At 35.7% G+C, this 13,402-nt stretch overlaps 1 protein-coding gene across 1 annotated transcript in view; it reads left to right on the top strand.

Annotated features, from left to right (window-relative positions):
- Positions 1–6,174, top strand: part of mocos (molybdenum cofactor sulfurase) — a 155,824-nt gene extending 149,650 nt beyond the window's left edge. Inside the window, exon 15 of the mRNA XM_033999581.3 lies at positions 4,741–6,174. Coding sequence (XP_033855472.3) covers positions 4,741–4,878 — 138 coding nt within the window. The 3' untranslated portion in view covers positions 4,879–6,174. The remainder of the gene's footprint in view (positions 1–4,740) is intronic.
- The last annotated feature ends 7,228 nt before the right edge of the window (positions 6,175–13,402 follow it).

Below are 13,402 nucleotides of genomic sequence, written 5' to 3'. Positions count from 1 at the left end.
CTTGGTAGAAACTCAGCAAGCCTTTAGTGAAACAGTTGGACTGCTTGACAAAAGAGTGTCTGTGGCAGAACACAGAATATCAAAATTAGAAGATCGAATAAACAAAACTGAAACTGAGATGGTGGACGTAAAAAATTAACTGAAACAGGGCGATGGAAAAAACTCAAGATTTAGAAAATCGCTCGAGACATCGGAATATAAGGATTACTGGGCTACCAGAGGGAGTGGAAGGAGTTAAAAGCACAGAGCTTATTCAACACTTGCTTGTACAGTTACTTGGAGCCGAGAAATTGGAAAACAAACACACCATTGGAAATAGAACGTGCTCACAAAACTCTAGTTCCAAAACCGAAAGGCGACATAAGACCACTTGCAGAAAGCCTGCCCAAATTTAAAATACCTGGACTACAACATCGGCATCTACCCTGATTTCTCAGCAGAACTTCAACAGAAGAGGAGACTGTAGACTTCAATACATCGATTTCTGAGCGGGGGAATATGCTACGGGCTGCTGTACCCTGCAACATTGATAGTTAGCTGATAAATTATGTCAATGGAACTCCATCCCTTTTGTTATAGGAGGAGATTTTAATACAGTTCTAAATGAACATCTTGATTGATCTTATACAAAAATAATAATAAAATCCATCTAAAGCATTGCAGAATTTGGTGAAAGAACTAGGTTTAGCTGATGTCTGGAGATTACTTAATCCATCTGAATTAGATTATACTTTTTTCTCACCTGTTCACAAATCCTTCTCTAGAATTGACATGATTTTTAGCCTCAAAATCTACCATTTAAAGAGGTACTAAATGCTAAAATTGATGTAATTCATATATCAATTGATGTAATTCATATATGCCCCAATATCTAATATTTTCACCATCCATAGCGCCATGTCAAAAACAATCGCATTGGAGATTTAACAGCTCTCTTATTAAAGACAAAGATTTCAAAGAAATTAAAGAATTTTTGACAGTCAATAAACCACCATCTACTTCCCCTAAATTATTATGGGAAAAAATGAAAGCTTTTCTAAGAGGGAGGTGCATTTATTATTCTTCTCTAAGGAAAAAGAAACAAATTGAAGAAATTAATAAATTAAAAGAACAAATAAAAATACTAGAAGACACATTTAGACAAGACCCCTCTTCAATTAATTACAGGAATTTAACTAAGACTACATTTTTGTTAAATAGTCTACTTACAGAAAAGAGTCATTCATAATTACTCGAATTAAAAGGAAATATCACAAACAAGGAGACCGTTCAGGTAAACTATTGGTTTATAAATTAAGGAAGCTTGAACAAATAAAATAATTCCTGATATTAAATCAGAATCCAATGTTATTACTACAGACCCTGCAAATATTAATGAAACTTTCAAGGCATTTTATAAAAATGTATATAGTTCATCTACTCAACTCACTACAGACCAATTTAAACCATTTAAATACAGAAGATAAAATGTCACTAGAAACCTATTACAATAGATGAAATTACGAATGCGATGGGTAAGACCCCAGGGAATGATGGCTTTCCATCCGAATTCTATAAAATGCAATTGATTCTCTCTCACCAATTTTAAAAGAAGCTTTTGATATTTAATGAAAAAAATCTACCCTCATCCATGCAGCAAGCACTAATAACCCTCATTCCCAAACCTAACAAAGACCTCTTAGAATGTCGGAATTACTGCCCAATTTCCTTAATTCGAACCGATTCTAAAATCCTAAGTAAAATTCTAGCTTTCAGATTACATAATGTTATTGATGAACGTATTCACACTGATCAAAAAGGCTTTATTAAAAGAGAGATTTTCCTCTGAAAATATAAGACAGTTATTAAACCTTATGTTTATTACCAGAGATACTTCTGATCCAGCAATAGCTATTTCTTTAGATGCAGAAAAAGCATTTGGTCAGGTAGAATGGGAATTTCTTTATTATACTTTAAAACAAATGGGTTTTGGGAATAATTTCATCACTTGGATTAAAACTTTATATGCAAATCATTATATATATATATATATATATATATATATATATATATATATATATATATATATATATATATACAGGACTGTATACATCAGAACTATTTAAACTTTCTTGTGGAACAAGACAAGTTTGTCCTCCTTCACCGCTGTTATTTAGTATAGTAATTGAACCACTTGTAGCTCAAATTCATCAGTCATTGAGTATAGAAGTTATAGGGAAAAACTCTAAACAGAAAATAATGCTTTATGCAGATGATATTTTAGTTACTGTGAGCAATCCTCATAATTCTCTTCTTTTAATAATTATTACAGAAAATGGGAATATTTCTGGTTACAGAGTAAACTGGGGACAATCTGAAGCAGTTCATTTATCTAAAAATTGTTTTCCAAGTTCTTATGCTGATTATCCCTTTAGGTATTCTCATTCCTTAATTCTCTGATAAAACGGTTCAAGCTCATTTAAATACCCTTCTAAACAAAATTAAGATTAAAAACCTTTGTGAAACAAATATTGGAGTTCTAAGGGAATCAACAGAATAGGAGATTTAATTAATAACACATTTTCTTCACTGCGCAATCTAAAAGACAAATTCAACATTGATATTAGTGAATTTATTTTCAGGTTAAAAAAGCTGTAACACACATACTTGGTTCTAATAAGATTAACTCTACACCTACTGATTTGGAATTATTTTTATTTAACCCTCTTAATCAAAACAAATTTGTAACTAAGCCAAAATAAGAGACTGCCATAACACTAAATTCATCATACTTATTTTAAATTCATCATATAACTATGGGAACTTGATATTAAAGATACACTTTCTGATGAGAGCTGGCATACAATCTGGAATGATATAAAATTGTCTTCTAATTCAAAACTTAGATCAATACAGTTAAAATTATTACATAGAATATATTATACCCCAATTAGATTGTATACATGTGGCTTAAAGGATTCAAATAGATGCTGGAGATGTGATAAGGATACAGGATCACTAATACATATGATGTGGAGATGTCCCAAATTAAAACCTTATTGGGAAAACATTTTACTCTGTTTATCTAAAATACTGGGTTATAATATCCCATTTTCAGCTCAAACTGTAATTCTTGGAGAAAACCTCAATACTTCCGATGAAAAAAACATTTCAAACGCCTACCCTTCTTTTTTTTTGAGGCAGGCAGTTCCGTTTTCTCCAGCCTACGGGCAGGCAGTTCCTCCTCCTTGCAGGGGGCAGCATACCACCTTGTGCTCGAACTCCCCTCAAGCAAGACACCAACCTTGGTCCTCAAGGCAACCGAGGAGAGTGCCTAATCCGCTGTCCTATGGGGCTTGCAAGGCAGAGGGGCCTGTCTCACACTGTCGAGTGGGTGGCTGGGGTTGGACCTTCCAGCAGAGCCATTCCTCGACCTACTTCACATGGTCTCTGTGGTACACCTACATAAATTGCGGGTCCTCGTAGTGGCCCACGTCTCAGAGGTGCCCAAACTTCTCACAAGAACCGCACCACGGAGCCCCTAATTGGGGAATGGCCACATCTGTGATTGTCGGCAGGGACAGAATTAACAAAATTGAATCCGCCCTGCCTCACAAGTCTATAAAGTCCACAACTGAAGAATAACGATGCGGCTGTTTGCACTGCTGAAACATAAATAATTTATCACAGTCATCTCAGACATCAAAAGGAGTGAGGAAACTTAAAGATATACCACCCAAAACTCCTGGGAGTCTGGAGACTCGTATGTTGTTTTATTGTTCATTGACACACTGTTTCTCACACACACACACACACACACACACACACACACACACACACACACACACACACACACACACACACACACACTCATAGTGGCATCTTTTGCTTTTGGATACTGTAATCATTTAGCAGATACTAGGTAATCGAAGACTTACCTGACTTTCAATGACTTAACTATTAACTATTAAGCCAGTATTATTAACTGTAACCTAGCAACCGCCAAGGTTTCTCATTCATTGATGGTCTGGAGTTGGGGAGAAAGAAAGTGCTAAAGTATACCAGGCATACAAATCAAAGTTTACATCCTGTGGTATTTTTCTTTTTAGTGGAAACAGAAAACAAATAATGTTAAAATAATTAGCAAGGTGAGCTAATCAGTGTTTTATTGCATGGTTTTCATTCTCTTTTATTAGATATGATTTTTAGATATTAAGTTATGAAGCATCGCAAGTGGTTTAAGACCTCCTTTGGATTCAGCTTCTATATGACTTGGCTAACATGCACAAACAGTTTGCACAAGTCTGGGGAATGTCTTTTGCCACTTTTCACCACAAATCACTTATAACTGTGCATGTACAATGAGATATACTTAAGTAAATAAATAAATAAATACTACTTTAATTAATTAATGTATCGATTTGTTAAAAAAAAACAAGGCCTCTTGCCTATAGACCATGACATCTTAGGCCTCAGGCACTGTATTTGGAACCAGTGAAAGTTGAGCTAATCATTCTTCAGGGTTGTTCTGGGTGACAGAGTATCTAGCATGTGTAACACAGATGTGCGATGCATGGTCGCTTGTGCAAATGGACAAGGCTCTTTTGCACAGCAGTTGGACATTTGCTTGGGTTTGGGCCCAGCCTTCGTCCTTTTACATGTGCTAGTCGTTTATGCATCTATTGCTAATGCATATTATTTAAACACATACCACCTGCATCATTTTAAAACATTGATCAAGGTTTCTTTGTGTTTTTAAAGGTTACCTTCGGTGCTTATCTGCTGCACCAGCCCTCAGAGACTTCATCGTATCCCATCACCATTTCAGCGGGGTCCTGGATATCTGCTATAGCAAAAAGAGAAGGCAGTGACCCATCTGCAGAAAATCAGTCAGGATAGCCCAACATGCTACCTGACTGCGTAGTGACATAGGGACTGTGTGTATCATGAGGGGTGTAAGTCTTGATACAATATATTTCATGAGACAAGATTATGATGCTCTGTATAACATGGAACAAGGTGCAGTGGTCATTTTTTGTCGTAAAGAAAAAATAATAATTGAGATTGTGATGTAAAAAGTACAATTTATATTTGTTAAAATGAGAATATACCCATTGAATCTTTATTCCTAAGACAACTCTGACAAGAGGTCTGGAAAAACTCCATCCTAAACAAGAGGACCATTTGGCAAGCTAGAATCCCTGTTGTGGCTCTCAATTTCAAACAGATTTAGTTTACACCTCACACCATACAACGGATAATAGGATGGTGCAAATTATTATCTTAGTCATAGACTAAATGTCTACGACTAAATGTCTATTGTATAAATGGGTAATTGTATGTAAAAAATAATGTGATATGTTGTAACAATTGTAAGTCGCCCTGGATAAGGGCATCTGCTAAGAAATAAATAATAATAATAATAATAATTCTGTACTGAATCTGTCCAAAATGAAGTCATACTGCCCTCTGGTGGACGATGGAGATGGTTCAGTTTAGTAAAATTAACATGAGCTTCACTCAAGATTTATGTTAAATGTTATAAGATCAATATTCTTGTGAACTCGTAAATGTACAAACAATGAAAATGTAGTATATTAAAAGCCTTACTTAAATCACTGAAGATTAAGTCATGTATCATTCAGAAAATAATTTAAATTCAATGAATTCATTAAAATGATAACTATTAGACATTTATGATTTATTTTGGTACTGCATTGTGTGAAATCAGGAGAATAGAACTGTAATTATCAAGTAAAAATGCATAATTTGGGAAAAGTTATTTCACACGAGTGGTTTTTGTCATTTTTTACCGATTACAATTACTGTATTTTTAGGTTGAAACTGCCTAATAATGATGATGATGATGATGATAATAAATGTGTCTCGACACGTTACAGTACACAGTGCTTTGTTTGTGTAGGCTAAGTACAAATCTAGATGCTTTTATATCATAAAAATCTATGCTTTTATATTGTAAATTGGCCGAGCAGGGGCTTTAGATTGTGTCAGAAGTTTTCAGCCATGTGTTTTCTATTGAAATGATTCTATATTCACTACCACTACAGATATCCTTTCATTTTTCTTAAACATACCTAGTATAATACTTTATTACATGTTGAAAATGAATTATTATAATATAATACAATCTACTTAATATTTTTGTAACTTTTAAAATAAAGGAAAGTATTTTTACTTTTAACAAGATTTGCTTGTTTTGTTTTTGCATGTTTTTTTTGCATAGTTGGATGCGTTGGATGGCCAATCCCATAAGAATGACGCTCTCCTATTCCTGTGTTGGCCCTAGCAAGATACAATCCAGCCAAGTTCTGGCCAGAGAACGGGAATAACCAAGAGGACAAGTGTACAGAGTAAAAGAAAAGGCAACAGAGATGGTTGAAGAAGACACATGTTCTATTTGGTGATTTACGTACCCATACTGGGACGTTATTTATTTTAGCTTAGGGGATCTGGGAAACCCCATTAAAAGTAGTGAGGGAATAGGAGAATGTCATTGAATCTCGGGCCTCGCCGACTAGTGGAGGCTGCCAGACCCTGCTTATAGCAGCACTTTTGTTTGTAGTTTTATGAACAGTGTTTATTTTCTCTTTTGGTTTTGACTATTATTTTGCAGCACCAGTGCGTGCAATAAGAACTGTGTACCTGAATACCATTGTTGCTAAATCCCCCTTGGAACTGTGTACAAAACCCTACTTACTGTTGTCGGTATTGAAGCTATGTCAAGGGGGCCCCCTAGTGTAATAATTATTATTATTATTTATTTCTTAGCAGACGCCCTTATCCAGGGCGACTTATAATTGTTACAAGTTATCACATTATTATTTTTTTATATATACAATTACACAGGTATACAGTTGGGTTTTTACTGGAGCACTCTAGGTAAAGTACCTTGCTAAAGGGTACAGCAGCAGTGCCCCCCACCTGGGACTGAACCAACGACCCTCCATTCAAGAGTCCAGAGCCCCAACCACTACTCCATACTGTGCACTGGTGAGTAAAATATTTGTCTGATATAACTAAAGGCGTGTCTTGAGATGGCATTCAAATGCTTGTATACTTGTCTCAAGATAGCGTAATGATTTATGCTTACAATTACTTTATCATAAATTTAACTCCACAAGATGCAATACCAAAGAAGAAAAAAAAAACGTAATAACTACTAAAATGTGGACTAATATATTCAAAACCCCAAATCACAGAGCTCAGATACGGTGGAATATGTTATTATGTAGGTGTTTTACCTTCTTGTAAGAATACTTCACAAAGTCTCTTACTTTAATTGTGTTTCAGCAGAGTAGATTTTATTCAAGCAGAAATCTTCATAGCATTACAATGCCGTTGCATTCAGCACATTGGGTAGCCCTCCACGGTACAGAGAACTACAAAGGAGCACCCTTTTCATGTAATATTTATAGCCACCAGCACACAGCCTCCTCCAATGGTTACCACACTTATTATCTGATAACATGGGATGTACCCAACAGAATGTTGAAGAACACAACCCAAGAATCTCCTGATCCAGCACAAACAAAACCAATTTCAACTGTCAGTGGAATTTTACCCACTATAGCAGTACATTTTCACACACATTCCCCCTTCTGCTGTTCCTTATATAGAGCTTACAAGCTACAGCAGTTAATACACCCCCCACATTTACTGCAACAGAACTATACAACTCGTTCGTTAAGCTTCATCTTAGTACAAGCTTTTTCTTATCAAGGCCAATTTCTGTCAGCATTTTTCCAACTTGTATACATAGAATTAATACAGTAAGTATTATTTCCAATAAAATATATCATTATGTTTTTCTGGCTCAATTGAATAAAGGCACTCAAAATTAGTTTGGTTAGTATCATCCTTCCATCCACATCGCAGATATGGTTTTAATCTATCATCCGGACACATAATACTTACTGTATTAAGCCTCCTGACAACAGAATCTCTTCATGGTAATTAATATACATCATTATTGCCTACATATAGTATGGAAAGTTTCGCCCTGAAGCCTGTCTGCAAACTGACATGTAGACACTTTATTGGTGAGTGAAAAAGCTATCATGCCACTTTTGACCTACAATTATATAACAACACAAAAATCTCACGTATTGATGTCAGCCAAGCTGCTCAGTGGACTAGTTGTACAATGTGTATTGTGCAATTAAGTACATGATGTGGTTGCTTTACTAAAAATAATTGATCTGTTGATAGAGCGTGATTGTCCTTGCAGTGCAGGGTTAACCCCTTTCAGAGGCCACACTTCATCAGGTTCTTCCAACAGTCAACAGTCCATTCTAAAATGAATGTCTTAGTTGTTCATGTCTGGTTTGGTAACACATCTGGTTGAGTTTTTCCTTTATGAAAAAAAATGTTCCAATGACAATTTGGAGTAAATAAATATGAGAATCTTGGATTTTTCAAAAAAATTGTGTGCCAAGTGTACCCCTTTGAATTTATATAGCAGGTGTGAAATGGATCAATGTCTAATTGATCCATTTAGGCAGCAGTGTGGAGTAGTGGTTAGGGCTCTGGACTCTTGACCGGAGGGTCGTGGGTTCAATCCCAGGTAGGGGACATTGCTGCTGTACCCTTGAGCAAGGTACTTTACCTAGATTGCTCCAGTAAAAACCCAACTGTATAAATGGGTAATTGTATGTAAAAATAATGTGATATCTTGTAACAATTGTAAGTCGCCCTGGATTAGGGCGTCTGCTAAAAAAAAAAATTAATAATAACCATTTTTTTAAGTTATGTATGGATATCACACATTGCAGTTTTTTGTATCTAGAGAACAGCTTATCCAATTGTCATGAGACTTAGGACATTTAATTGAGGGGTCCAAATAGATTATTGTTGACCATTACAAATTATTACAGCGTTTTTTCATCCCCGCATGGGAACCATTGACAGGGATATAGTGGAGGTACCCATATGTACAGTGCACACATAAGCCACGCTTTATTATTTTTTTTATCACTCTCTTCTCTAACAGATACTTTCTGAACACACTGTGCAAATAGCACAATCAGCATTGACACATGTAATACATTTTAGAACCTTAAAAATTACCAGTACTTTTATTCTTTTACATTTTTCATGAGGAAGTTAAACATTTAACAAACCATGTTAGTTTTTGTGTACGAGGTACCCAAACTGAAGAACAGCTCTGTGTAAGTAGAAGATTTTATTTTAGTATTGGGGTATTATTTAGGCTAATGGAAATATCCATGACGCAATATCGTCCACCGCTGGGATTCCATACGACACATTGGAAATCTGAGCAAAATGCATTACTCATTGAATATTGAGGAAAATGTTGTATTGATTAGTAAACAGATATTTTTTTTTCTAATAGCAATAAGGGGGCTTTAGCGCCTGGTAAGGCTCTTTTCGTTATGTCAAATTTAAGAGGCTGGCCTTGCTAGACAGCAAAGCCCTCTTCGGGTTCTGTTGCTTACCCTATTTAAATCTTCAAAGTATATTGTCTACTATACGTGTGCTTTTAAATGATTTTATTGTTGCAGCTGTTGTGTGACCTCTCTAAGGTCTCATTTTATACTGTTCTATTAACTTGTAAAATTAAAAATAGAACTCAATTAACAAATAATAAAATATATTTATGCAACATGTGTGAATAAATGTATGTTATTAGTACTAATTCTGAGGACCAGATATTACAGATAAGGTGCTCAAAACCTCCCTCAAAACCCCATAGTGACTGCATTTATGCTAACTGGACACATTTTACCTTTTCCCTTGCTGGAGAGGAAAAAGTATGAAAAGAAACCACAAGGAAATGAAGACCAGTGATAATGCTACCACTCCTTTAGCCCATGAATTATGAACATTGTCCCCCCAAATTGAAGTAAATATTTAATTAACAAAACGTCTCTTTTACAGTATTTACATGGTATGAGCCATTGATAGGAGTGTTCATAATGTGACAGTTACATCCAAAGTTTAACAACACATCCAGACAGTCAGAACCTTGGTGCAATATTTGTTCTAAATTCATTGTGTTGTCATTGCTGACAATGATTCTAATCATTCTGCTCCAGAAATACACTGGTATTTAAATATTATTATTATTATTTCATGTGACTTGCACAGTATTTTACTAGAAGGTGGTGACATTGATATTCTGTTGGTGGAAAACATATTTTTATGTCATATATTCTGTGTCAGGGACCCAGACAACCTGATTTGGGGTGACTTGGCTCGGTATGCCATATGTTGTATTTTTGCAGTATTCTCAACAAATATGATGACATCATTAAAATGGTGTAATTTCTCATATTGTGCTAGCTAGAGTTCATATCGAGCATGCCTCTAGTCATGCCCCTGAGGGGCTAAACTTTAAGAAGAAACTGACCTTCAAAGTATAGCAGACCCGCTTTCAATAACTCTCATCCCTGACAATGTGTTTTATTAAATATGTTTACTTCATGGGAAATACTACTACATAGAATTTCCCCATCACCATCCTGTACTGTAAATGCAGAAGTTGCCTATCGATTTATTTAATAATGCAGTTCTTCTGAACCAACACTTGGTGGTGCAATTTGACTATCTGAAAACTCTTGTCAAAGCACTCACTCAAAGCAAGTATTTTTCAATATCCTAGTGGAACCTAATATGCTTGTGAAGTCTCTGTAGAGCTGAGACTTATTTACATTACTTTAGAAAAATGACCACCCTGGAAACAGGTGTGAAGAGCTTGGTGTGCAGAAAACATGCAGCTATGCAACGCATGGGCAAGATCTATATTTTTCCATATCAGTTCTATTATCGAATACATGAGATTACAATTGCGGCCCCATGGTTCTGAGACAGTTGCACTGTGACTGGCTGGTGCATATACAGCCCTCTCCTCCATGTTGGTCCCCAAGTGCTCTCAATTGAACTATCTGGAGAATTATTTAACCTATTAACTTGTCTCTGCGCCATCTACCTGCCCTGCACATACCCACAGGCCAGCACACCACGTGTTAAAGAGATACTTTAACTATACCATCTGCATTTGTGTAGCCCTTTATCTGTTTAATATCCTATTATGTATTTTTTTTTTAATTGCTGTTTCTGCTTAAATCATTAACTTGCTAATTCCCCTTTGCAACCAATGGGAACTGCTTCTAAGTAATTTCAGAAGTGAAGTGGTTTTAGGACACATAAGTGTAAATTTTGGCCCCTCCACAACTGTTAGTAAATCAAAAATCTCTTTACAAAGTTACTGTTGTGGTGGAAGGGGTGGTAGGCATTATTTCAGGAGTCCTTTAAGTAAGGTTATCCAAGCAGAATGCAAATAATATATGTAGAAACCATATTATGGAAATGGTATACTGTATCTCCCTTATCTCTAATGAATGTTAAATAATAGAGTTTATTTTTGTATAAAATGATTCCAGGTGGAACGTTATTGAATAATTTATTAATTATTATTTAATGTTGTGTCTTTCCTGTTAGTCATTTGCAATCTGAGTGAAGTATCCATTACAAAAATAAATATTTATACCCGTGAACACTAGCAAGTTGCTGTTTCCTGCGTTCTAAATACCTCTGTGTTCTTGAGAGAATAATGTGATTGTGGGTGCGGGTAAGCTCGGACCGTCACCTCGTTACAGACCATAAGATCAAGTCAAAATAGTCAATAATATGTTTTTTGTTTTTTTTTAATACAGTGTATACCATAAAATTGCTACTGTGCTGCATTGAAAACAAATAATATACTGTATATATATATATATATATATATATATATATATATATATATATATATATATATATATATATATTAAAAAGAAGCATCTGCTACAAATCAAGGATTACTGTATTTCCCTGCAGCTCTTCCATTCTGAATGCAGGCTATTGTTCCATTAAAAAAAAAAAAGCAATATGCCACATTTTAGGCCTGCTATTCAGTCACATATGTGAACGTGCAAAGGCTCCCTAAACCACAAATGTGAACAGGGTTGCAGACCAAAATATGCAGCGACCCTGGGCCAGCACAGTAGTGTGAACGGGGTCTAAGTGGTGATCTAAGAGCTGAAGTTTCACATGTCAAGATATCCAAATCCAAAAAGAGTAAGAACCTGTTAACTGGTATTACTTGTACCTCTATTTCAACTGGTTTACTATCAGCTCAATAGTAAATCAATCACACTGAAGTCTTTTACAATAAATTATGTTGTTTAGTAAGCCACATTGAAAAGGTGTAAAACATCATGTTCCAAATATCTGATGCAGTAGACTCCTGTATGCTACAGGTATGAAGTACCATAAATCATGCTGTGACCACGGCCTGCGAATCCAGCAAATTCCAGGGGCTGAGAAAGAAATGGTGAATAATGCGAGCCGCATGCCATGACTAAGAAGTGTATCAGAGGGGTGCTTGTATCACAGTGGGATTGCAGGAGGCGTGGAGCACACTCATCATGTGTATTATTCATGGTAAAGTATACAATATGGGAAGCAAACATGGTTTACATTGATCCATATAACAGAGACCTTGCTTTAACAGATGTGTGTCTCACCAGAACACCTTGATAGAATTGTGGCATTATTATGTACAGTGGGGTGTACATTCTGACTTTTATTATTGGTAGTACTATTAATGGATCGGACTTCAGCATAAGACCCACACTTACCTCTCGAACTTAGAGCTTGCTCTTTAGTTGAACCAAATCGTCAAATGAAACTATGTGAAAGCCAACATTTTCTTGTATGGTGGTGATACTTAGATCTGTCACTGTTTAAATCATTTGAATATTTACTGCACAAATACAAAATGTAACAACAGAGTGGTTTTGATGGCAGGAGGGCCAATATGGCTCAGATTAACCCAGAAGAATGCCTCTCGACAATTTCCACCTCTCTGTAATCATGCAGGCATTATGACAGCCTCTTACTGCTGTCAGATTGGAAAATGGCCACTAGAGGCATGCAATTGTAATTGTGAGATGGAAATGGAAAAACCTCTATAGAAAATCAGTTTCAGAGGGGACAGAAATAACAGCTGCACACTATAGTAGTATATTTTAAAAACACATTGTTTCACAAATTCTTTTCAGAGTATATTAGTTAGTAAGCCTTAAAATAATGACCTGAAAATGATAGAAAACACACATACTAGGATATTAAATGTAAATGGCATATAGACTATCCCTTTAATGTTTTTTTTTTGGGGCGGGGGGAGCTTCTAAATGCAACAATAGACATTGCTTCCTTGGGCAACACTTAGGTGTGTGCAATGCTTGACAGGTATCCTCTCTCAGTCATTTAGGGAGGATACCTTTAATGGATTTCCCTGTCATTGTAACAAGTGCAAAGACCTGTTCCTCAGGTTTCCTTTCACTATACACCATGCTGTAAACACTGCTGTGTTCATTAGCTGGAACTTGTGAATTGT

The sequence above is a fragment of the Acipenser ruthenus genome, chromosome 4 (genome assembly GCF_902713425.1).
Source record: "Acipenser ruthenus chromosome 4, fAciRut3.2 maternal haplotype, whole genome shotgun sequence".
Lineage (NCBI taxonomy): Eukaryota > Metazoa > Chordata > Actinopteri > Acipenseriformes > Acipenseridae > Acipenser > Acipenser ruthenus.
Note: the sequence above shows the minus strand (reverse complement) of the source record. Positions and strands in the feature narration are given on the sequence as shown.